General features: G+C 55.1%; 1 protein-coding gene across 9 annotated transcripts; it reads right to left on the bottom strand.

Moving 5' to 3' along the window:
* Positions 1-374: 374 nt before the first annotated feature.
* Positions 375-21,044, bottom strand: ZNF385A (zinc finger protein 385A). 9 transcript variants are annotated; one of them, XM_059185093.1, is made up of 8 exons: positions 20,914-21,044; positions 14,179-14,315; positions 6,733-6,843; positions 5,035-5,197; positions 2,689-2,931; positions 2,171-2,340; positions 1,869-1,964; positions 375-1,724 (listed from the first exon to the last, which is right to left on the bottom strand). In XM_059185093.1, the coding sequence occupies exons 1-8, from the start codon at positions 20,921-20,923 to the stop codon at positions 1,491-1,493; spliced, it is 1,164 nt and encodes a 387-aa protein (XP_059041076.1). In that variant the 5' UTR covers positions 20,924-21,044; the 3' UTR covers positions 375-1,490. The 9 variants fall into 9 exon arrangements, with proteins under 9 accessions (XP_059041076.1, XP_059041077.1, XP_059041073.1 ...); XM_059185094.1 differs by having other exon boundaries at positions 375-1,721; XM_059185090.1 differs by having other exon boundaries at positions 14,179-14,311; positions 20,914-20,986.
* Between the last annotated feature and the right edge of the window lie 3,128 nt (positions 21,045-24,172).

Raw genomic sequence — 24,172 nt, 5'->3', positions numbered from 1 at the left:
AAGCCTGGATTCTTTCCTTTGTCTTGAGACTGGATCTAGACCTGTTTCCCAGAATCGCGAGAGACGGGAGCGTCTTAGAGGGGGACTCTTTTTCCACGTCGTTGGCGCCGCCTGGTGGAGTTATGGAGAATTCTCAACAGCCGCGGCTACCATCCGAGCCTAGGACTCGGAACGATTCCCCACTGCCAAGTTTACATTTGGGCTGGCGGGAGCGGGTGTGAGTGGGACTGGGATCCTCTGCTCGTTTTCCACAAGCCTCGGATCTTGCCTTCTCCCACCGCCGTCTCTCTGGTCCCCTTTTCACCATACAGATCCATCTCCCGTTGGAATAGCTCCCATACCAGGGAGCCAAGATTGAGAGTCTGAGTCTGGGGGACGGAGGGCAACGAATCCAGACTTTATTGTCGGGGAGAGGGAAAAGGGAAGACGTGGGTGGGGGGCCGGGGTTGCTACATCGTCAAGCATAAAGAGTTGATGGGGACGGGAAGGCCAGTGGGGGCCCGTCCCCCTCCCGGTCGGCTGCAGTAAGGGCTGACGACACGGAAACCACAGAGAGGGGAGGGAGGTCACGCCCCCGCCCGAGTTGTGCAGTTGGAGGTGTTTGGTGGTAGGGACAGCCATGAGGTCTAGGAGCGAGGACGGGGGAGGCTACAGACTCAGCGAATCCTGCGGAAAGGGGAGGGGCGGGGGCGAGGCTTCTATTGCTTTTTGCTCACAGTTTTGCGGAAGGCGAGGCGGGGGTGGGCTTGGACTGGACACCCCTTGCCCCCCTCGGTACCCCTTGGGCGATGGGTGCTGGTGAAAAGAATGGAATCCAGACTGGGGAGGAAGAAGGTGAGGGAAGGGTCTGTAGGGGCATCTACTTGGTCCCACCCAAGTGCCAGAGATGCCCCCAAGTGCTGCCCCTGCGATGGGCCCAGGTAGACCTGGGGCTGGGGCATGGTGCGGGGCGGGCACAGTGAGGTTGCAGGCGGTAAAACCAAAGTGCTTTTGAGGGACCCAGGATCCCGCCCGCTCCCCTCCCCCTGCGGAGGATGGGGGTGTTCACGGAAGCGCTTCAGTTTGGGGGCAGGGGGCCGGAGTCCCAGAGTCCGCTTATTGCCAGGAAAATCCATTTCTGCCCCCCCGGACTCCGACCATGGCTTGTGAACCCCGTTTTGTGCTAGGTTTGGGGGGGAAGGGCTGAATGGACATGGCTTTTGGGAGGGGGGGTGTCTCCAAGGGGGCTCGGGGGTGAGACGGCCCCCCCTTTTCTAGGGGAGAGGGAAGGGCAGGGGGCGGGGTTCCCTGAGATCTGGGGTGTTCCCCCCCTTCTGAAGCCCCCCTCGCCCGCTACCCCTCCCCTTTCCTGGAACCCCGTACCTCGGGGTGGGGGGGAAGGAGAGAGATCATTCAGGGAGTGCCGAGAGTAGGGGCAGGCTTGGAGCCTGGAAGCCTGGGTCCCGGCTGGAGGTGGGGGGGTTTGAATGGGAGGGGATTTGGGGTTCAGGTCAGTAGGGGGAGAAGAGGATGGGTCCGTGCGCTGTTCGGATGGGCCCGGGGGCCGGGTGGAGCAAGGGGTGGGTGATGGGCGGTCCCTGGAGAAGAGGTGCGGCTGGGGCCGGACGCAGGGACAGCGGGGAGCCTGCTGCCGCTGCCATCACCGCAGCCACCGCTAGGGGGCTGGGGAGCAGGCCACCCGCCAGGGACTTGGGCAGCTCCTTGGAGAAAGTCAGCGTGCTCTGCTGGGGGGAGAGGGGCGGGGAAAGAGAGAAGTCAGGCAGTGGCTCGCAAACCCCACCTCTCCCCAGGCCTGCCCGCATCGCCTTCTCCCCCCAGTTCCGGCCCTCCCCCTCACAAGGCCGAATTCTCTGGCGCCCAGGCCTCACCGCCAGCTCCCCGGTGCCCCTAGGCTTCTTGTGACGGCTCAGTAGCGGGTTGGGCTTCCCGGCCACGCCATCTCGGTGCCGCCGGCTGGAAATGTGCTGTGGGATTGAGAGGATAGGGGGCTGTGAGCCACCGGGAAAGTAGCAGCCGACGCTGGTTGCCACACCCCCAAACACCTGGCTCCGCCCTTTCTGTGGCACCAAGGACAGACCCTGAGAGAAGCGCCCTTACCCAAGCTCCCTGTTCTCTTCCCCACTTACTGAATAGAACTCCCTAGAGTTCCTGGGAAAGGCCTTGGACCCACCTGTTTCAGTTGGACCTCCGAGTTGACCTTGACATTGCAGATCTCACAGTGGAAGGTTCGGTCCTGGGCAGGGGCCTCTGGTTCCCCAGGAGTGGGAGGCCCCAGACGAGGGTAAGCTTTGATGGGGCCCAGCCCACTTCGGGCCTCCAGAATTGTCTTGTGCTTAGTACCTGGAGCCCACAGAGGGCAGAAGGTAAGGGGTGGAGGAAAAAGTTTCCAGGCCTACTAGATGACAAACACATTCCCAATTAAAAGATAGGGGAGCATCAACTGTGGGGTTTTCCCCAGTCCCTTGGATGCCCCCCAAACACAAGGTGGATCAGAGGAGAGTCACAGGTAAAGAAGGCAGGTGGAGGGGGAACCAAGAAAGTCAGTGACTAAGGAGGTGGGGAGATTATTTGGGAGAGAGAGAGACTGGTAAGTCTTAGAGGGTCCAGGATGTTGGGGGAATGAATTAGGAGGTAGGGAACAGGAGGGGGCTGAGGACAGGGGAATAGAGGTGGAAGGAGAGTCCATACCTTTGTTATGAGCCTCAAGCTGGGACAGGGAGTTCACTGCCACCTTGCACAGAGCACAGTAGAGCAGCCGCTTGGCCTTTTCCTCTTCTTCCTTGCTGCCCCCAGGGAGGGAAGCTGGGGCTGGAGTCCCCCCTTCACCCTTGGTTGTACCCTGACCAGTTTCCGGAATGCTGGGAGGGGATGGGGAGCCAGGCTGTTTCTCTGGGGATCCTGGAGCTGGACCCAGTCCATTCTCCATGGAAACTGTTGTTAGGGGAGAAACATAGGGGTCACCCCAGATGGTTTTTGGAGAAAATTCTTTATGTGGAGGAAACCCACCCCCATTTCCTGGAGGGCACAGGCCCAGGAGTCCCCACCCTGTGACAACATGCATGCTCTCATGCCCTGGGCCAGAGCCAAATGTGGTCTAGCTGCTGCAGGCTGGGTGTGAGGCTCCAAGGCCTGGCTCATTTTCCAGAAGCTGAGAATGGTTGAGGGGTCTGGCCCCACTGGCCCTTCTTCAGGGTGAAGCTGGCACCTGGCCTAGCCATGGGGAGAGGCATGGAACAAGGATTCTGGTCTCAATGGCCTACCAGCCGGCCTAGGTTTCCTGCCTGACCAGCCCCTTCCCAGAGTCCTGCCCAGTCCCCAGGGAGGCATGCCAAAGAGCTCTAGGAAGGGGCAGAGGCAGCATGAGGAGAGGTCAGGAGAAACAGTTACAGACATGGCAAAAGGGAAATAGAAACAGCAGAACCGGAGAAGGAACAGGGATGCAGGCTGCTCTATAATTCATGGCTTGATTAAAGATGCACAGGCCCCAGCCCTCAGCGCTGGGTTCTGGCCTCTGTACAGGGGAAATTCTAGCACTCCCATTCTTGCTCCAGCAGCCGATCCAGTTTCCGGGTCGTGGGGAGGCTGGCAGTGGGAGTACGGCACCTGTAGGAAGGGACCTCCGGACCCCCACAGGTGTGCATTTGCTTGTCCATCCTGCGAGCTTTCCCTTTATTTCTCTTGCTCATTTCTGTCATCCGTTACCCTACGTCAATCCAGATAGCACACCCACATCTCAATCTGGACAGGGTTTCATGGTTTACACAAGTAGGGGAGGTATCATGATCTCCTTCGAGATGTACCATCAGATCTAATTCAATGAGGTAGTATACATAAAGCACCTAGAACAATGATGTTCAGGAAATGTCAGCTACCACTACCACAATCATCATCATTCCCATTTTGCAGATGCTGCCATGTTAAAAAATGATCAGACTAAGCAGCCAGAGCACAGTTAGAACTCAGCTCACCTGCCCACCCTGTCTGTGCCTCTCTACAGGATGTGTGTGTGTGTCTGTGTGTGCACGTGTGTGTGTTGAGAGTGGGGTCCTGGTTCCCAAGCTGGTGAAGCAGATGCCTGATTTTCATTCTGCTTAGGGTGGGGCAGAAAGGACAGGCAAGGATAAGAGGAAATGGGGTTCTCCCAGTCTCTCTGGAGTTGGTCATGACTGATATCTGATGTGGTAATCCCAGGATGCGGGTGGCTCATATCTTCCTGTCTTGATATTCCTTCCTTCCAATTTCTTGGCTGGGAGTATGATTGAAGATGGCCACCAGCCATGAGGGAGAAAGAATCTCAGAGCTGCTTTTTGTAAACCTGGAAAAGACCTCAAACATCTTAAAGTCTCACTCCCAGGAAAGAAAACTCTGGCCCAGTGAGGTCAAAAGATCAACCAAGATCATCCAGGGAGTGGCCTGAGATTCCTGAGCTCTCAGTACCTCCAGGCAGGCCCCGAGGTGTCCTAATCCCTCCCTGCCCCTCTCCCCAAGATGAAGGAGCCTCTGCCTGGATTTGATGGTTCCTTTTTTCTTGAGGAAGTTTGCCAGGTGGCCTCACCCTAGCCCCTCTCTGAGTCACTGGGCGGTGGGGAGGACAGACAGTGGGGACTCTGTTGAGAGGAGCTGGGGCGGTAGTGAGGGTGACAGGATGGAAATTCTGTATCACTGTGCTTGGCTCTAGGACTCACCTTGGGTCAGGGTGGGGTACGGGCTGAGGAAGAGGGAGATGAAAGCAGAGAATTCGAGGAAGTGGGGAAAGAACAGAGACAAGATCGGTTGAACAGGGCGCCTGGGTGGCTCAGTGGGTTAAGCCGCTGCCTTCGGCTCAGGTCATGATCTCAGGGTCCTGGGATCGAGTCCCACATCGGGCTCTCTGCTCAGCAGGGAGCCTGTTTCCCTCTCTCTCTCTCTGCCTGCCTCTCCATCTACTTGTGATTTCTCTCTGTCAAATAAATAAATAAAATCTTTAAAAAAAAAAAAAAAAAGATGGGTTGAACAATGCGGGGAGAGGGTAGGGTGAGCGGGATTCAGACACACCTGGACGGGGAGCTACACCATCCCCGTTTGTGGGGGTGCTGCCAGGGGGAGCTGGGTCTCCAGGTTCCCGGACGCCAGGCTCCCTTCCTCGGGTCTTGGCAGCCTCGATGCCTTTGACTCTTCGGGCGTGGCGATTACCTTTGTAGTGTGCCTCCGCCTGGCTCTTTAGGGATGAAGGAAGAAAATGGAATCTGAGATCACCTTTCATCTGACCATTCTCCCCACAGAGCTCCTTCAGGTCCTGGGGTGGTCTCAGCAGGCTGCAGTGACTCTCTCACTGTACCAGTGAGATGTAAAGCCCCATGCCAAGGAGGGCTGGTTATTCCTGGGGTTCAGACTAGCTTCTCAAGCTTGAGTAGGTGGAAACCTGGATCCTTACCTAGCCCAGGCTCCACCCTACCACCACACCCAGGGCCTGGCTGCTCACTCCGGCTCCTTACCTAGTTCTGGGTGAGGGAGGGTTACCCCAACCTATAATAGAATCTTAAATGGGATGGTCCTAGTAATCCAGCCAGCCAGCCAGCAATCTCTTGGCCCCCTGGCCTCTTTGCCTATGTCTCCTGGTCCTGGGAGGCAGCCTTCACTGCTTCTATACTCAGGCTGGGAGTCCCAAAGAGCCCTGAGGTCTGGGCTCTCTCCTGACTACTTCCCCCTGGTTCTCATTTTTCCTGAAGCCTCTGTGGATACCCTGGAGGACCCTGGCCCCAAGCCCAGCTCTAGAGATAGAGACAGCAGCAGAGACAGCTGTCAAAACAGAGCCACTTGGTGGGGGAGGGAAAGGGAGGGCAAAAGAGGGGAAGGCTGTCTACTATTGGCCCCCTGCCCCTCTAGTTCTCTGCCCTCCACCAGGGAGTGGAGCCAGGGTTGGGAGAGGGGATGCCTGGGATTAAGGTAAAGGAAAGACCTAAAGTGGGGTTGGTCCTGGCTCTATCCTGACTCCTATGTACACCTCCTGCTAAGAACATACAGTCCTGGAGCCCCAAGGTCACCCAGACATGGACAGAGTAGAAATAAAAACGTGTGGATGAATTAAGAAGATTGACGGCCCAGGGGTGGAGCAGTGATGTGTGGAGCCTGGCATCATGGTGTGTGTGTGTGGACTGGGTAGAGAAACAGAATGTGCTTTATTTCCCCCTACTCAGCAGAATGAGGCTCTGCTGTTTTTCTCCAAAATCTCTGAGAACTTGTACCCCACAAAGTCCCAGGGGAGCCTCAGAGGGAGGACGGCTGGAAAGGCCTGACACCTAGGTTCTGCATTTTGGGTGGTTTCTCTCCATGGGAAAGTCTGTCATGGGAAAGGGTAGAGAGAGGAGGAAGCTGGGAGGTTAGAGTGAAGTGGGTGGGTGAGGGGAGGAGTTTAGCAGAGATCATGGAGGCACAGGTTCTGCAGGGGACTCAGTGTCCTAACTCAGACCAGTGCCCAAGGACTAGCGCGCCAGAGGCCACTCTCCCATGCAGACATGATGGCTACCTGTGTTGTAAGAAGTTCTGAACCAGGGAAGCCTCAGTCGTCAAGCGAGGGAGAGGTCAACCATAGAGGACTGGCCTACTTCGTGTTGAAATATACAGCCACCTCTTGTACCTCTCAAGTGCCTTCCATCCACCCCTGCCCCTCCTGCAGTATCCCCATTCTTTGTTCCTCCCCTGACATCCCCTGGCTATTGCTGCCCCACCCCCTTGAGCAGTTACGCTTCTTACCTGAGAATTGAAGCGGATCTGACAGACGTTACAGGAAATGATGGGTCGCTTGGTCTTGAGTAAGGGTCCCCCAAAAGTGTGGGAGAGTACAGCCTTCTGCACAGGGTCCATCTGTGGAGGCAGGCTGGGGTGAGCCAGGAACCCCAGCACAAGCTTATGTCCATCATCCCCTACATTTGTAGCAGCTGGGTTGAACCAAAATCCCCAGAAACTCCTCTCTAGCTCTCAGTTGGCCTGAGGGCTCTGAGCCTCAGTCCCCAGATTCCCTCCTAGCCCAATCTTCACCGCACAGGAAGGGACGTGAGGGATCAACTGGCCCCTTGCTCCCATCTGATAGAAAGTAGAAGTGGTTTGCCCAAGGTCCTATCACGTGTTAACAGCTGAGCTGGTACTCGAACATGGACTGCTGTCTCAGTTCATCACACCACGACAATCCAACTCTCTTTTCTGGCCTCTATCTAGGCGAATCCACCAGAAGCTCAACTGATGGGAAGTCCCAAAGCACCCCAGATCCTAGGGCCTTCAGCTGAGCCCTTTGAACTCTTTTGGCCCCACTCTGGTGGGAGATGTCTACTAATGCAAGCTTCTAGTCCCAGGAGACAGATATCCCCAGCTTCCCATCTGGCCCCGGTTGCCCTAACACACTTCCTAGACCTCTTGAAGGCAGCAGATCTAAAGGGAGTAAAAGAACTCTGGTGAGAACACGTGGCTGTAGCGAATAAAGGGGAATTAGTGGTGGTGGTGGGGGTGGGGGGACTAAGAAGCTGGTCTGGTCTGGCAGCAGAAAGATCTTCTGAACTCTTTCTTTGGGGCAGGGCTGTGGGACTGGGCGTGATTGGGAACCGTCTCTGCCCCCACCCTGGGTCAGCAGATGTCTTCGCAGTCTCCTGCCAAGAGTTCACAAGAGGAGGGGAGAGGATGGGAGTTTCTCTCTGAGTCCTTCAGCTATCAGGGGATGAAGCCAGGGGACCAGAGGCATGAAAACTGCCTCCCTGCACAGTCCTCCTCCCTTCTGGCCCCTAGGCAGCCAGGGAGAGGCGAGACTGGAATGTAGCCGAGACTGAGGATTGAGTGATGGCTGGGACCTCTCCTAAGGACGGAATGAAATTAGAGTGAAGTTTTTGTCTTCTAGGTGGAAGAATCAAGTGGAAAATAGTGGCTGGGACTTGGGGTTCCTTAGCTCCTCAGCTGAGCCCCTTCCCTGTTCCCAGGTCTTCATGGTTCCCATAAGATACTGGTGAGAGACGGAAACATGAGGCAGGGGGACGAAGGTGGTTGGAATCTGAAAAGTCCCTATATCCTGACTCTCCCCAGTAGCCTCACTGGCTGGTTGGGGGTAATGTCAGGAAGGGGGCTTTAGATCCCTGTGAAATGGGCTGCCTGATTTAGTAGTAGTAGAGGCAGGAGCCATGACCAATTTCAGATGACTGGTCTGACTGATAAGTGTCCCATCACTGGGTCTGTCCTTGGCTGGAAGCAGCCCCTTGCAGTAGCTCACTTTTCACCTCCTGGAAACCCAGGTCCTATTCAAAGAGAAGCCAAACAAGGGAAGAATGGGTGTGACTGTGTGTGTCTAGGCAGGCTGTGATCAATCTGTGCATGGGTGGAGTGTGAAGGAGTGTCATGTGCTGTGTGTACATCATTTATGTATCAACATTTCTGTGTCGGGGGCTTTGCCGACGCCATGAATGGTCAGGTTGTGTAATCTTCAGCTGTGTGTTTATCTGTGTGAATGTATGATGTGTTTGGCAAAAAGAAAGACAGACCAAGTTGGAGACAGGCTTTAATCAGAAAGGGGAGGCAGACAACTGCTCTCAGCTCCCAGTCCCAGGCGTCAGTCCTCCCTACCCAGAGACACCCCCTGCCCCCCACCAGCCCCCTGCCCCAGGGCTTCCTCACAAGCTGGGTGGGGAATGGAATTCAGCCCAAACAGAAACCCAATCTGGGCCAGGAAACCTAAGTCGATGACAGCAGTAGGGAGAGAGGTGGGATGGAGAGGGGACAGCAGAGGTCCCAGTTCTGTCTCTGCCCCAGCCTGCTCCCCAGACTGCCCTGAGGCTGACCTGTGGGCTGACTGTCCCAACAACCATCCTGGAAGAATGGGTCTCTGCCCCACTTGGGTCCTTCCTGTCAGGCTGAGAGCCTTTTCTTTTGCACACACCCCTCCTCAGGTTTAAGACCATAAACAACAGCCAGGGATGGGGGTGGGTGGGTTAGAGGGCACCAACCCAGGGTGGTGGGTCCTTCCTACCTTCTCCTCCAGGAACTGAGGAGACACCAGGCTGAAGGTGAGGGCTCCTGGGCCCAATCCCTGCGCAGGTGGAATGTGAGCCACTGAAGTGCCGCTCCAGGCCAAGGTCAAGAGGCCCTGGTGACCTAGATGACGGCTCTCTGGGGAGGGGTGGAGGCCAACATCTCCCACAGCCCATTCCCCTCCAGAGCCCCTTCCTTGGGATTTTGGCCTAGACACTGCCTGGAAAGGTCCACAAAAACATTCCTTTCCCACCTGCCCTCCAACAGCACACATGAAGGGGAATGGCTCCCTGAAGCTGGGGCAAAATGAATCAGGAAGGGCAAGGGGGAGGGAAGGGAGGAAACCAGATCAGGAACACGAAGGGGGGGCACGATTATATTTCCTTCCATTGCTCTTTATCTGATGGAAACCGCTGCCCCTTGTTTGACCACCCCACTTCCCCATCCTCTCCCCTCCCCCCCATAAAGGTGAAAAGGGAATGAGGGTGGAATCTCAGGGATGGGAAGAATTGAGGGATTGGAAGAATTGAAATAGGAAAGAAAGAGAGCTAGGGGTGTCTAAAGAGCAGGTCGAAGCTGGTGGGGGAGGGATGCTGGGAAGGGGAGAGACGCCGGGATGGGATAAGAGGGCTGTAAACGGCGTGGTAATTTGAGGGTACATGTAAGACCTGATGGGAAGTCTGAAGATTTGGGGGACTCCAAGGATCTGAGAAGCAGAGGTGGGGGTATCCAGTACGGTGGCAACAGTCTGGGGGTGCCAGCTGGGATCCAGAGATTGGTTGGGACCGCGCCAGCTATGGGGGATGGGCCAGATAACCCGAGGACCAAGCGAAAGGAGAGGTAGCCCGCCCGCCAGGGGCGGGCGGGGATGGGGTGGGGGGGGCGCTGCGGCAGCGTCGGGAGTCAGGGAGAGAAGAGGGGCCGGGTGGCTTACCCTGCGGGACCCCGGGGGCCGCGATTCCATGGCCCGGGGCGGCGGACCCGGGCGGGGCACCCGAGCCTGGCCGGGCCTGGCAGGCCGGGGACGCGGCGCTCGTTGCCCGGGTGGCTCGGGGCTGTGCGGCCCGCCGGGCCGGAGAAGGGGAGGCGGTGCCGGCCGAGACCGGAGCCCGCCCCAGAGGCGGGGCCGAGGGCGGGCCACAGACGGGGGTGGGGCTAGGGAGCCAGCGAGGGATGAAGCGGGGCTGGGGTGAAAAGAGGAGAGGAAGGGGTGTCCGTATCCAGATACACGTTCCAGGGTAGACCTTGCCCTGGAGAGGGGCCGCTCGGCCCAGCGACCGTGTATTGACCAGGTGACCTCGGCTTCCTCCACTCTTCCCAGGAAGAGTCCTGGGTCCAGTGGGTCTCCACTGGACCCACCAATCCTTTGGACGACTCTGTTTCTCTAACTCGGACGCTTCTCCTTTCTTCCATCCCCTCTGCCATGGCCCTCACTTCTTTGCTAACAACCTCTCTTCCAGGTCCCCAAACGACCCTTCTCTTCCCTCTAAGCACTACCCCTTTGTCCTTTTTACACGTCGCTTCTACTAAGGAGGGAAAATTGAGCCCAGGTACCTAGGTGTCAGGCACTGCGCTCTCAGCGACTCCTCTGAACGGTGGAGCTCGGGGGCGTCCAGAGCAGAAGCGACCTCAGACTGGGGACATCGTCCCTAACCTCTTCCCACCTCGCCGCGTCGCCCGCCACCTGCTGGACAACCAGGTTCCCAAAGAGCTTATGCTTCGTGCACTTGCTGCCCTCTGGTGGTCAAGTAGGGGCAGCACTGGTGGCTGAGGGACAGGAGGGCAGAGCAACCCACTCCCCCAGACACCTGCTCATCCTCTCTGGACAAGTCCTAGGTTTCCCCCTCTCTCATCTCTGGATCTCACCCTCTCCCATTCTACATAGGATAGAGAGAAGAGTGAAGCGTGGGGGGGCTGGAGGTAGAGAGAGGTTGTCTTTGGGAGACAAAGAGGGACATCCAAGGGCAGAGGAAAACATAATGTGGCAAGAGGTCTAAGAGGTAGGAACTGCCCCAGTAGGAGAGAGATCTGGAGGTCTTAGTCCAGGGAGGGAGAGACTCTGCGATGAAAATAAAACCACGGCCACCCCACCACCATCACCAGCTAATGTTGACTGAGCCCTTGCAATGTACCAGCCTCTGTACTGAGCTCTTTGCATGGATTATCTAATTTAATCTTTACAACCACTATTCAGAATAAGTACTATCATTATCTTCATTTTATAGATGAGGGAACTGAGGTTTAGAGAGGTTAAATAATTTGCCCAAGGTCATAAGCTAGTAAGTGGCTGAACTGGGATTTGAATTTAAAGCTGGGCTGCCTGACTCCAAAGCCATGTACTTAACTGCTGCACAGTATTGCCAATGGGCTGTCTGCAGCTTTTCTGCAGTCCTCATTCCCCTGCAGAATTTGACACTATTGATGCAGCCCGCCACACTCTCTCCCTTGGCTTCTCCAACTCTACAGGAACCAGGTTGCCTCCCCACCCCCTCCAGTGGCTCTTCCATTTCCTTTGCTGGAGCCTCCTCCTATTCCTGCTGCCTAAGTCTACTTCTTCTAAAAGGCTGAGGCCTTGGCCATACTACCTTTCTCTCTCTGATCCTCTCTTAAATGAAAATAATAGCAATAACATACTAATCCTAGTGGCTAACACAGAACACTTACTTTGGGCCAGGCACTACGACTATGTGATACAATTCTCCCAACAGCCTTGTGTGTTGATACTATTACTATCTAGTTTTTACAGCTGGTAAAATTCAGGTTCAGAGTGGTGAAGCGATTTGCCTAAGGTCACACAGCCAGTACTTTTGGAATGTCAATTCAAATCCTGCCGGCCAGATGCCAAAGTTGGTGCTGCTTCAACGCTCCGCGGCACCCTCTGAGCTTATCAGCACTCATGGCTTTAAATAGCTAGTCCCTGCTAGAGGCAGTGGGGCCTGAGCCCTGTGGGAGTCAGAAAGCCTGAACTATCCATGCGAATTGACTAGCTTTGTGACCTTGGGCAAGTCACTTACTTGGTCATTCTGGTCTGTGTTTCCTCATCTAATAAAATGGGGGAAATGACATTGGAGACCTAAGGGTAAATGTAAATAAGGTGTGCAGACCAGGGGGTGGGGAGTGGGGGGACAGGGATGACAGTGGGAGGGTAGGGGGTGGAAGGAGATATTCTCAGCCCCTTTTGGTCCAGCCAAACTGAATCAATTGCCCTTCTTCAAGTGCTCTTTTCTAGCCCTTGTTCATGCTGTTTCTTCAGTCTGGAATGTTCTCTAAGGTCCCTTTTAAAATCCTGCTAATAATTCTTCAAAGCCCAAATCATGTCACCTCTGGGTTCAATCTCTTTTCCTCTGTTCTCTTTCTCCTGTTCAGCTCTGGTTGGTCCCTTAGGCACTGCCTCATTCAGCAAGTCTTTCCTGACACCCTGCTTGGGCTCCCATACAAGCTAAATGCCTCTGACACAGCTCTTTTCACACTATAGGGTAGCTGTTCACTTGTTATCATTCCTACTGAGCATGAGCTCCCCAAGGGCACAGACAGTCCTGTACCCAGCACCTAGTAGGTGCTCAAAATCTTTTTTTGTTCACTTGAACCATTGTGTCTCTGTCACAATATTTGTAACTCTTGCTCTGTTTTGTGTTATAGATCACTGCATAGATGTCGATATTTCTTCCCTGAATATAAGGTCTTTCAAGATTGGACCTTGTCGGGGCACCTGGGTGGCTCAATGGGTTAAGCCGCTGCCTTTGGCTCAGGTCATGATCTCAGGGTCCTGGGATCGAGTCCCGCATCGGGCTCTCTGCTCAGCAGGGAGCCTGCTTCCTCCTCTCTCTCTCTCTGCCTACTTGTGATCTCTCTCTGTCAAATAAATAAATAAAATCTTTAAAAAAAAAAAAAGATTGGACCTTGTCATTTTCCCCCCTCATGTCTCCATTGTATCTAGAATAGTGCCTTGCTTATAGTTAGAACTCAATTTCCTCATCTGTGAAACAGCGATAAAACAACAGCTTCCCTATGGAGTTGAATCATACCTTTGGCACATACCATGTCAACTGCAGTAAATTACTAAACCCTTCTGAGCTTTAGTTTCTGCCTTGTTTTATGTGAAACAGGAATCCTAATGTCTATGTTGTTGCGTTTTGGTGAAGATGAAGTGCGATCAGGTATAGAAACACCTACTATAGTGCCTGGTGCGTCGCTGAAACTCAGTCAGCGTTTGTAGCTGAATATGGTTTGATGATGGGTTATCTGAGCTGAATGAAACTGACTTCCCCCAAACCTTTAGCTCGAGCCCACTTGCCAGGACCCAAATTCCAACTGTCTGCTGGACCTTTTCGGCTCAACAATCCACTTGTACACCAGCTCACCATGTCCTAAAGTGAGCTCAATAGCCCACCCCAGACCAGCTTCCTCCTCCATACCCCTGCCCCTGTCAAGGTGACTTCCAGTTACAGAGATTTGAGTCCTGGAGTCAGTCTTTACTCATCCTCTCCCTTTTCCCCAAACCCCCAAATACCAGTTGGTCACCATGACCTAGGAATATTTCCTTGGAAACACCTTGCCGCTCCCCTTCCTATACACTCACATGGCCCTACCACTGGCCCAGTCTGGACTTCCAGGTTTCCCTGCAGGCCTGGCTTTGCTCCTCTAGCCTCTGCTCCTTTTCAACCAGCTGTCCCACCCACCTTGCCCAAATGCTGCTCTTATCAAGTCACTTTCCTGCTCAGGAATAGATGATGGCTCCCTATTTCATACTGTATTCAATCTAGACAACTTTGTTAGCCCTCTAAGCCCTAACCCACTGACCCTCCCCATCCAGCTGTGGATGCGAAAGAGTTAGAATTTTCAAATAGGCAGGCTTGTTCCCTCCTTCTGGGCTTAGCACCTGTCCCCCTGTCCACCTCTCTGGAGTCACAGTCACCTCTCTAAGTCTCATTTCTCCTCTAGATGTTGGACTCAGTGAGAGGATTCATATAAAACATGTAGCACAGGATCTGGCTCAGAGTGAGGCCTCAGCAAAAATTAACTATTGTTGTTAGTAGTGTACCAAATAGCCAACAATGTTTGTAGAAGTCAGGGAGATGGGGTCCTAAGAGGAGATAAGGAATTAGATATAAGAGAAGAGGGCAGGGGTGAGTTGGAAGGAAAGAAGGAGCCAGGGGGAGGGTACGGCAGGCAAGCAGGCAGGCTGCTACTCACAGTGTTGTAGTTGCTGAAGAGGCCCAGGGTGGGGGCCGGCTCCAGTGGGAAGGGCAGGATCTGCTTGAGGTCCAGTGGGGGCTGCATGATGGGGGGCTGCCGAAGCAGAGGGAGGGGCCCTGCCCGGCTCAGGCTGCCTGAAGGACAGAGAAAGCATTACATGGGGCAGGAACGTTGAGGCTTGGGAGCCCCGCCCAAACCCATCCATCCCACTCCCCAGCTGGGGCCCCCACACTCAGAAGTGTGACCCCCGTGGTGCACACACACTTCCCCTGCTTGCTGTGTCCGGAGCAATGGAGCACAGTGCCCTGTGGGCCCAGGGGAGGGTGCAGACCAGTCCTTCCCTTCTGGGTGGTTTTCACTTCCCCCTTCTCCAGCCTCCCTCCCTCCCCCAAGACCTTTAGGCATCTTACAGACCCAGGAAGAGCACAGACCTTCTCTGTGGACCTTCTCTGCTAGATCAGCAGGACTCGGGAGCCCCATGGCTCAGGTCACTCCCTTCTTCTGGTTTGGTTTTCCCCCAAGGAATCCCAAAGGCTAAGTCTCACCCCAGGGAGGACAGAGTCAGGTGGGTGATTCATGCCACTGCTCAGAGGGGAATACTGAGGCATAGATTTGGAGGAGGGCTACTAAGTCAGGCTGCCCAAAGAGCTGTGATTTGTGCCGGTCAGAAATCCTGGTTAATTGTGGACATCTCTGGGGGTCGGTCATAGGTGGGTGGCATTTGCTCTGGAAGGTGGACTGCCTGGGCCCATTCTCAGAGCACCACTCCCCCAACCTTCCAGTCTTCCTGCAGGCCCCTTTGTCTTACTGTGAGTGTTCAGCTCCAGCTTTTGGCAGGAGGAACTGCCAGCCTGGCCTCTGGGAGGGGAATGCCTGGGTCTGACCCCAAGGGGAAATGAAAGTCCAGGCTAGCCACTCCGCTACCCACCCACCCTGGAAACCTTTTTCTCCTCCCCCCAGAGCCATGGGAGGACACTTGCTAGGCTCCAAAGGGGGTGGGCCAAAGGCCCTCAGGACCCCTCTGGGCTTCCACTAGCCCAACTCCCTTCTGTGACCTCGTAGTCCACCAGTCAGGGAATTTCGGCTGCCCTTTACTGCTTTAGCAACCCCCTGCCTACAACAGGGGCTTCCCAGGAACAAAGGCAAAGCAAAGAGGCTGCAAGCTTGGCCCCGTCCTCCCTTGACCTTACTGGGGCAGAGGGTACCCCGGGGTTCTTTCTTGCTCCCTCCATAGAGACTGCCCCTTTGCATACCTTCAGTTTCTGGTGACTGCTGCCCCCAGGCAGTGGCCTGGCCCTGGCCCCCCAGGGGCCTGGGCCTGAGAGCGTCCCCTTCCCTTGGTTCTGCCCCCTGCCCCCTCTCTTGCCAGCCCCCTCCCCCCAGTCTAGTCAGTAGAATCAACCAATCAGAGTCCTGGAAAAGTGGGGCAGAGGGGAGGGCGGGGGAGCAGGGATTAGGGAATCAGAGGCGAGAGGGAGGGGGTGGGGAGGGCTCAGGCACAGCTGGGGGCAGGGAGCTGATCCAGAAAGGTCTGGAGGGGTCTGTCCCTTCTGCCAGGGTGGGTGGCCAGGGTACCTGAGGTCAAGGCTGCAGGGAGCTTGGGGTTTAGATGGCTAAGGGTCGAAGTAAAAGGCAGGATGCTTGGCTTTAGCCCTTGGGCAGCTGGGGGTCTGTAAACCCTGTGTGGGTTCCCTCCTCTGCTACCTCAGAGTTGGGATGAGATAGGGGGAGAGGAGAGACAGACAGACAGACAAAAGTGAATGAGAGAGAACAGGAAAGAATGACAGAAGCAGGAGTAAGTGATTGAGAAAAAAGACATAGATACTGAGAAAGAAAAGGATAGTGAACAACAGAGAGATGGAAGAGAGTGAAATGAGAGAGAAAAAAAGAGACTCTGCTGAAAAGCTGGACACAGAGCTAGAGACCAGGGAAGAAAGACAGAAAGAAAGCAAGAAAGGGAGAGAGAAGCGAGGAACCGACAGTCTGAGGGGCAGTCTGACCACCTCTCCTTCCTGGTCTGTCCCCTCAGGGCTTCTCCCCTCTGCGTGCACCCCCCCACACCCCACCCCAAGCCTGGCACACCAGACCAGGGCAGCCTTAACGAGCCCTGGGCAGCATCAGGAATGGTGAGAGAAACCTGAGCGCTCCCAGAGTCCCAGGCACACAGCACCCACCCCTAGCAGCTGGTTTGGGCTGGCACTTGCCCCGCCCCAGAGCAGCTCAGCTCCTTGACCCCTTTCCCCAACTCCAGACTCTCTGAAGCCCCAACACTCATACACCCATCTCAGAAGATGAGATGAGGGCGCCTGGATGGCTCAGTAGGTGGAATGTCTGCCTTTAGCTTGGGTCATAATCTTAGGGTCCTGGGACTGAGCCCTGCATGGGGCTCCCTGCTCAGCAAGGAGTCTGCTTCTCCCTCTCCCTCTCGCCCAGCCTATGTTCTCTTTCTCTCTCAAACAGATAAATAAAATCTTAAAAAAAAAAAAAAGAAAGAAAGAAAGAAAAAGAAAAAAGAAGACAGAGATGAGTTCTAGAAAAGGCAGTAGAAAATAAAAAGTATTGTGGAGCCGCTATGTGCCAGGCAATGAGTTCTGAGTATTATCACATTTAATCTCTGAGGCAGTTATGATTCTATGGAGGTAGCTGATACTATTTTCCCCATCAGACATATGAGGAAACTGAGGCTCAGGGAACTTAAAAACCTTGGCTGATATTACATAGCCTATAAGTATCAGGACTGGGATTTAAATCAAGATTGTCACGCTCTGTGGCAAATGTTTTCGCGGCTACATAACCCCCGAAGGACTCTAATCTCACTTGGAAGGCATGGAGATGTGATCCAAGCACAGGATTCCATCTTGTTCAAGGAGAGAAAGGGGAGAGCAAGGTCCCTGCACTTCCTGGGGTTGGAGGAAAATAAATAGCAGCGATTCAGTTCCCTGTGGCCAGCACCTCATCTCTTCCACGGACAGGAGCCCTGGAGGGAAGGAGGAAGGGGAGGGAAGTGGGGGCGGGGACTGAAATGAGAATGGAGTTAGGCAAGGAAGCAAGGTGGGCAAGCAGAGATTCACCTGTCTCCCTCCTGATTTTTGGGTCTACTGTGCTATGAGTTGGGAAGAGGGGCTGATGGAAGCTCATGGGCAGAGTGGGCAGAAGCAGGGGTCCCGTTTCAGGCGGGCTCTCCTATTCCCTGAGAATAACAGTTGCCCCTTTTTGAGGGCTTCCTATATGCCAGGCACTGGACATACACGGTCTCCCTGAGGATGGCCCCAAGGCTCAGGAGCTAGGTGATGAGTTCATTCAGCAAAAGAGAACAACAGCACTGCCGCAAGGAGTTGTTGAGAGGATTGAACGAGTCCATGGAAATTGCTGGCCTGTCACAAAGGGAGCTCAATAAATGTTTGCTAGATAAACGAGTTCTCACCTTATCGATGACAACAATCAGCTCTGAGAAGGGGAGTTACTTGACCAAGGTCACACAGCTAGTGAGGGACTTGAACCTGTCTATCTGGCTCCAGAAACAGGGTTTTCAAGCACTACACTTTTGTAGGTAGACTAGAGATGGGGTATGGGGGTGGGGAAGGGCAGAAACATAGTGAGGACTGGGGAAGCAGGAAATGAGGTAGGGCTTCAGGTGGGTTTGGAGGGCTTCTGACATCAGGCTAGGTGAGGGCTTCAGGTGGGTTTGGAGGGGGTAGGAGATCGAAATGCAAGTCAGGCAGGGCAGGGAGGAGTTGGGACCTGGCTGGGGCCTGGCTGGGGCAAGCCTCTCCAGAGGGAAGCTCATTAGAGTAATTACCTCCAACAGATAGAGCCCCACCCAGCTCTGTGGGGAATTGCCCAATGCTTTATTAAAGACAGTTCCCAATGCACTTTAGAGAGGGTGAACTCTCAGACCCTTGGCTGGATGTCCATCTGTCCCTTTCTTTGTCCTACCTAGCCCTAGGCACTTTGATCCTGCTAGGGTTTCCCCTCTAGCACTGAGCCACAACCAAGCTACATCTAATTCCTTCCATCCCACTGATGTCTGGTCTTTTCCTTCCTCCCTTCCCCAGAAATTTTGGCCAGGTCAGAGTCCCAGACCCTTGGCTGTCTTAGGTCAGGCCTGGGGCCTCAAGCCCTTGTGGTAAAGAATGGGAATGTCTGCCATGAGCTGGCTTAGGGAGTGGTCCTGTGTGACAGGCATAGGAGTCAGGAAAGGTGTAAGGGTAGGGTGTGAGTTAGTGCTGGTCTTGAAGATTGTGCCAGGTGAGAGTGGGATCGGAGAGAGGTATTGGGATTAGGGTTGCAAGTAGTATTAGGGCCCCAACCTAAGGTGGTGAGAAGCGTGGGGTCAGCACTGGGTTAAGATGGGAATTGAACTCTGGGGCCAAGGGAGGAACTGGATTGGGGTCTGGACTGGGCTCTCATCTCTAACCCTTCTTTTTCTTCAGGCCTTTGGGCCTCTTCTGCCTCTCCAGCAATGCCTAAAATTGGGGACTGGGGGGAGAGCCTCGAATCCCTGCATCTTGACATCTTGACCAAATCCCATGTATCTGTTCCCTTCTGCCTCAACTTCCCCGATCTGGACAGGAGGCAGGTTGAGGGCTGGAAAAGCTTTGAAGTCAAAGATTAAAGCAACAAGGGGATGATTATGAACAACTACTTAAAATATCATCCTTAATAACCCTAGGGTGGTTTTAGGCAGGGCAGGGCTAAAGGGAGGAGGTGGCCAGGAAGAGGAAAGAGAGATGATCCCTGGGAAATCGTCACAATCTGACAGGAAAGGGCTTCCTTCAATGCCCCCTTCCCCTAAAGGCCTAGTTGGAGAGGACAGTAAGAAAGGCCCAGAACAGGGAATTGAGCCCAGAACCACCATCTGCTTAAACTCAGGCCCATGGTCTAGATCTTGAGCAGGTTGGCGGGGCCCCACCATTTGGTCAGGGCCACCAGGCACATGGACTCAGTAGACCTCAGCATTTGGAACAGAAAATCTTACTATGGGCTCTGGGGGTGGGGCCTGAGCCCAGTGGGCAGGCTTCCCACCCTTCCGTAGGTAGGCAGAAGGAGGGAATTAACTACAGGGTCCTCTAGGAGATGTGATGGGGGTCCAACTGGTGGACCTAGGTATGGAGTCTTGGTCAGGTCTGAGCAGGTTCCTGAATTCGTCTTTTGAGCCCACTGACCAAGGGAAGTGCTGCTGTCACTGGCCTGTTCTGGGTAAGCACGAGGCTGCCTCTGGGGCCCCTGCCCAGGGTGGGGCACATAGGCTCTGCAGGGATTGCAGAGGTTGGAGGAATGTGGAGTCTATGTTTTGGGGACCTGAGTCCAAGATGTGTTCGTGAGGGTCACTTTAGGGCGGGGACAGTCTCCAGAGTTGGGTGAGGAATCTCTTCTTTGCTGGAGATATTTTCGGGAAAAAGGCAGGCAGCCAGTCATTCATGCCTCCGTTCCCTCGTTCGCAGAGTAGGTATGATGGAGTGCGTAACATGGTGAGAGAGGGAAGAGACACAGCACGGGGAGAGAAAGAGATGGAGGAAGGAGGGCAGAAGGGGAGAAAGCCCACAAGTGGGAAGTTAACAGAGGTGGAAAGAAAGAAGGGAAGCAAAAGAGCCAGGGAGGCAAACAGCGGAGGGACCCAGCAGAGGGACCCAGCAGAGGGCTGAGGCAGGAGCCAGGAAGCCCTGGGGCGCCAGCATGGAGCCAGGTGTCCCCAGTGGGAGGCAGAGAGTGTGTGGGCCTGCTGAGAGGGAGGGGTGTCCCCCACCATAAACAGGGCCCAGGAACTGGCCTAACCAGGGCAGAGGTCAGGGGTCAGAGGACATAACAGGCCAGTGACTATGAGACCGGGGGAGCTAAGAAGTCCAGGCGCACAGCTAGTCCCTCTCCTCCCCCACCCTGGGGCTCCCTTCCGATGTAGGTCATGAGGATGGGGTGGCTGTGGCTGAAGGGTTGTCAGAGCCCCGCAGGGGCTCCCCTCCCCCATCCTTACTCTCTCCGTTGCTCCTTGTCCCCTGGTGCCCCCGGCCCAAGGGAGGGGTGGGGGTGGGGGGAGAAGGAAGAAAAAGGAAGCCGGGAAGGAAGGGCCCAGGCAGCCAGAGCAAGGAGAGAGAGGGGCAGGTCCCGGCGTGTTGGGGCAGGATGGCTGCGGAGGCAGGATTGGAGCCGCAGGGGCCCTGGGATGGACAGTTTCCCACCCCTGCTTCTCCCCAGCCCCCTTATCTCCGACCCTCAGGTTCCCACCTCCCACCACACACACCTCGAAGCTACACCCACCATCTTTTCCCCGCCCGCCCCCCACTTCCTCCTTTCCCTCTTATCCTGGGCCCAGAAGGATGTCGGAGTGTCAGAGCAAAGGGTGGGGGAGGGCGTGTGTGTGTGGCGGGGTTGGTGGGGGAACGGGTCAGAACCTTTTCCTCTACTCCACCAGGCCAAGACCAGCCCTCTCCCCCAGCCTCTCGTAGACCGTCATATAATATTCATGAGCCTCATGAATACGCAATGTCCTCATTATGGGGCGGGGGTCTTACTCGGCTCGGCTTTCCCCTTCACCACTCCCTAAATCACCCAGAGAAGCGGCAGCTTGGGGAAAAGGGGAAGAGGGGACCCCCAGATGTGGAGCCAGAATAAGGGGGAGGGGGAACCGGTTGCTGACGGGCGGCCGCAGTCACCGCGGTGCTGGGAGGTTGGGGGGGGTGACCTACTGAGAGGGACCCAGGAGCCCCGGACCCCAGAGCCGCAGAGCCCACTCACCGAGGATCATGTTGGGGACCCAGGCGCCCGGGGTTCCGCGTCGCTCTGTCCCGGGGGCCGTTCTGGCCGGGCTGGGGGTACGGGGGGAGGAGTCGGGGGAGGAGCAGAGGCCGGCCCAGGCGGAGCGGGGGCGGAGCCCGCAGCAGGTGAAGACAGGAGGAGGGGGAACCCGGGCACCCTGGGCTCCAGGAGGGGGTGTCTCGGCCGCTCCTTGCCCCTCCCGCTTTCTCTCCCACTTGCTGGCCCCGGTCTCCTGGATTTACTGTGTCACTGCAGCCAGGACTGGGGGAACACGACATCTACAAGGCGGTGTGAGGTGATGGAGGAAGCCTGGAACTAAGATGCCTGGGTTCCCGGGAAGGGCTGAGTCTGAGGGCAGGAAGTCTGGTCATGAGCTGATATGGGGTGAGGGAATGCTTGAGTACTCCGGGGAGGGATGGGGCCTGGGTTGGGTGGGACACCTGGGTCCTCTTCAGAGTGATAGGCTGGGCAGGGTCAGCTGTGGAGGAGGGCAGGGAATGCTAAGGTCCTTTGTTTCTTTGACTTTGTTTCTCTGAGCAGGATGTTTGGGCTGGGTTTCAGAGGCGAAATGTGGAGCTGAAGACGGATCCCAGGTTGATTTCTGGCTGGGGTTCAAATGCCCAGGTCCTTAGGGAAGGTCTGAGTGAAGAGATTGCAATCAATGGACTCAAAAAGAGGTGGAAAAAGAAGCTTGCAACGGTGATCACTAGGGTTCCCAGAAGATGATACAAAGCCCAGAACTGAGGTTCTGCCCTGTACAGATGACCTGAATTGGGGTGGGGATAGGAGCATCCATCAGGCATCCGGACCTAAACCCGGGGCCTTCTCCATTAAGGTGAGCTCCAATTGAAGAGGACTAGTGGGGTGTTTGGTGAGGTGGAGGGGAGGATGGGGAATAGGACAGAATGTACGGGCTGGGGAGAATGTCAGGAGGCTGTGCAGGACATGGGATGTATTTTAAGGACTAACAGGGGGACTTGATTAGAGATGAGCAACTGGGACCCCAGCATGAGGCAGGAGTCTGGGTCTGGGAGTCTGTGAAGTGTCTGTGGAAGATGCAGCTGCTATGGCCTGGACTTGTCTATACCTGCCCCCAGAGGAGGAAGGTAGGAGGACTTCCCAGAATGCCATGCGGCCAGCTTCAGGCCAGTCTCAGCCAGAGGGAAAGGAGGTGTGACTGGGAATTAGAACGCTTGGGATTTAAGAAGGGTGGAGGCAGGGAGGAAGAGGTTGCTGCTGGAAGGGTGGCAGGACTGGAGTCTTGGAACAATGGAGGAAGGGTAAGGGGGATTGGAGACTGGCATTCCTGGGTTCAGCATGGAAGTGAGACTAGATGAGAAGTTCAAGTTCCTGGTTCTGGACTTCAGCAGTCTCTTACCTTAACCCCCACTGATCTGGTTTCAAGAAAAGTTGTTCCAGCTCAAGGGCAAGAGAATGCTGGGGGTTTCAATGCCTTGGTCTTCTGATCCAGAGGCCCAGAGATCTCAGGGGACTCAGGTCTTGCTGCCCAAATCTGACCTTGGGGGAGAATGTAGGGTCTCCTAGCCAATCAGAGGAGGTCCTCTTACTCTAGCTCCAATCTACCACCATGTTGTTTGACCCTAGTATCACAAAGACTGCTTCTCCCCAGGCCCTGTTATGCATCCTACTTCCTGCTCCCCTGCCCCCATTTCTTGCCTCTTGCCATTTTCTCACCTCCTTGGTAGAATCAGAACAAATAGGAGTCAAAAAGTAGGTGTGGTTGATTGTTCATAGAGACTTCTTAGCCCTCTGCCTTGTCAGCTCTCCCACACTGCCCCCAGGGACTCTTGAGTTAGGGAGGTCTCAGTAGAGGGGCTGCTGGGGCACCAGGGTGACTCAGTCAGTTGAGCCGCTGCCTTCAGCTCAGGTCATGATCCCAGGGTCCTCACATCAGCCTCGCATCAGGCTCTCTGCTCAGCAGGGAGCCTGCTTCCCCCTCTCTCTCTGCCTTCCTCTCTGCCTACTTGTGATCTCTGTCAAATAAATAAAATCTTAAAAAGAAGAGGGGTTGCTTAACTTACCAAGGTAAGGCAGCTGGCTGGAGGGCGGGGTGACCTTGCAGGCAGGCGGGGGCGGAGGGGGGGGTGGGGGGGTGCAGTGGGGGGGGGTGGCGGGCAGTGTGCGGAGTTAATTCATTATTGATGAGCCCTGCACCCGGGGCTACTAATGAGCCCAGGCCGGTTGCTCTAATTGATGTCAAGAAACTTGAGACCCCCAGATCAGCTTCCCGCCTGCCAGCTGCCTCTCCTAAGCCCCCTCCCCCTCTCTGCACCCCCAGCTGCTCTGTTCTCTACCCAGGGCCTCTTTCCCATCTCTGCACAAAGAGAGGGAGAGGGCTCAGGCCTCCTAGCCTCCCCTCCTGTCCCCGGATGGCTCAAGTCTCAGAATGAGAGGCAGACATCCTCTGGAGAGGCGGGGAGATGTGGAAGGGGAAACAGACCAGAGCCTGAGAAGTATAGTTCAGGGGCAGGAAGGCAGGTGCTAGATGCAACTCTGGACTTTCTGAACCCACAAAATTCCTTCTCATATTGTGTACCCTTGGGAGAGACCCTGTCACTCTCTGATAATCAAAGGTACAGGCCTACACAGACACACCCATGACACCAGCCCAATACCCCACACAGCTCACTTCCGTTCCTCATTTCCTCCTGCCCATACTGTAAGAAATCTCAAATCTGGCCCCTGGAGTTGGACTGAAGCCAATTCCATGCCTCCCCCAAGCAGGGGAATACAAGATTTCCTTCCTTGAGAATTCCCAGTGCCTTGTTATGCATCAGCTGCCATCCTGGGAAATATTGGGTGGCTTTGGCCTTTCTTTCTCTCTTCCTCCTTATCAGTCCCTCTTCATTTATAGGTTCTGGAAAGAAGTTCTGAGGTACAGTTATCAAGAAGTCACAGATGGGAGCATGCACAGCCTTGACCTCCCAGGACAGATACGTTTAATGTGACGTAAGCACTGCTAGGCAGAAGCCTAAGTTAACAAGAATAGGGTGATGGGGGAAAGAGGAATTGGACTTTAGGCACTCCCTGCCCAAAATTCCCATAAATTTGTGGGCATGCTGCCCTCTAGTGGTCGAATTCTGCTCCAGCATCACATGGCCATCTCTGCCTCCAACAATCCATTAGAATTTCAGTATCCCTCTCCTTCCTCCTGCGGCACATTAGGACTGGCCTTGAAAAGACAGAGGGCGGCGAGGGGTTCCCTCATTTCAATTTC

This window comes from Mustela lutreola, chromosome 8, assembly GCF_030435805.1.
Source record: "Mustela lutreola isolate mMusLut2 chromosome 8, mMusLut2.pri, whole genome shotgun sequence".
Lineage (NCBI taxonomy): Eukaryota > Metazoa > Chordata > Mammalia > Carnivora > Mustelidae > Mustela > Mustela lutreola.
The sequence above is the reverse complement of the archived record's forward strand: the minus strand, read 5'-3'. Positions and strand labels throughout refer to the sequence as shown.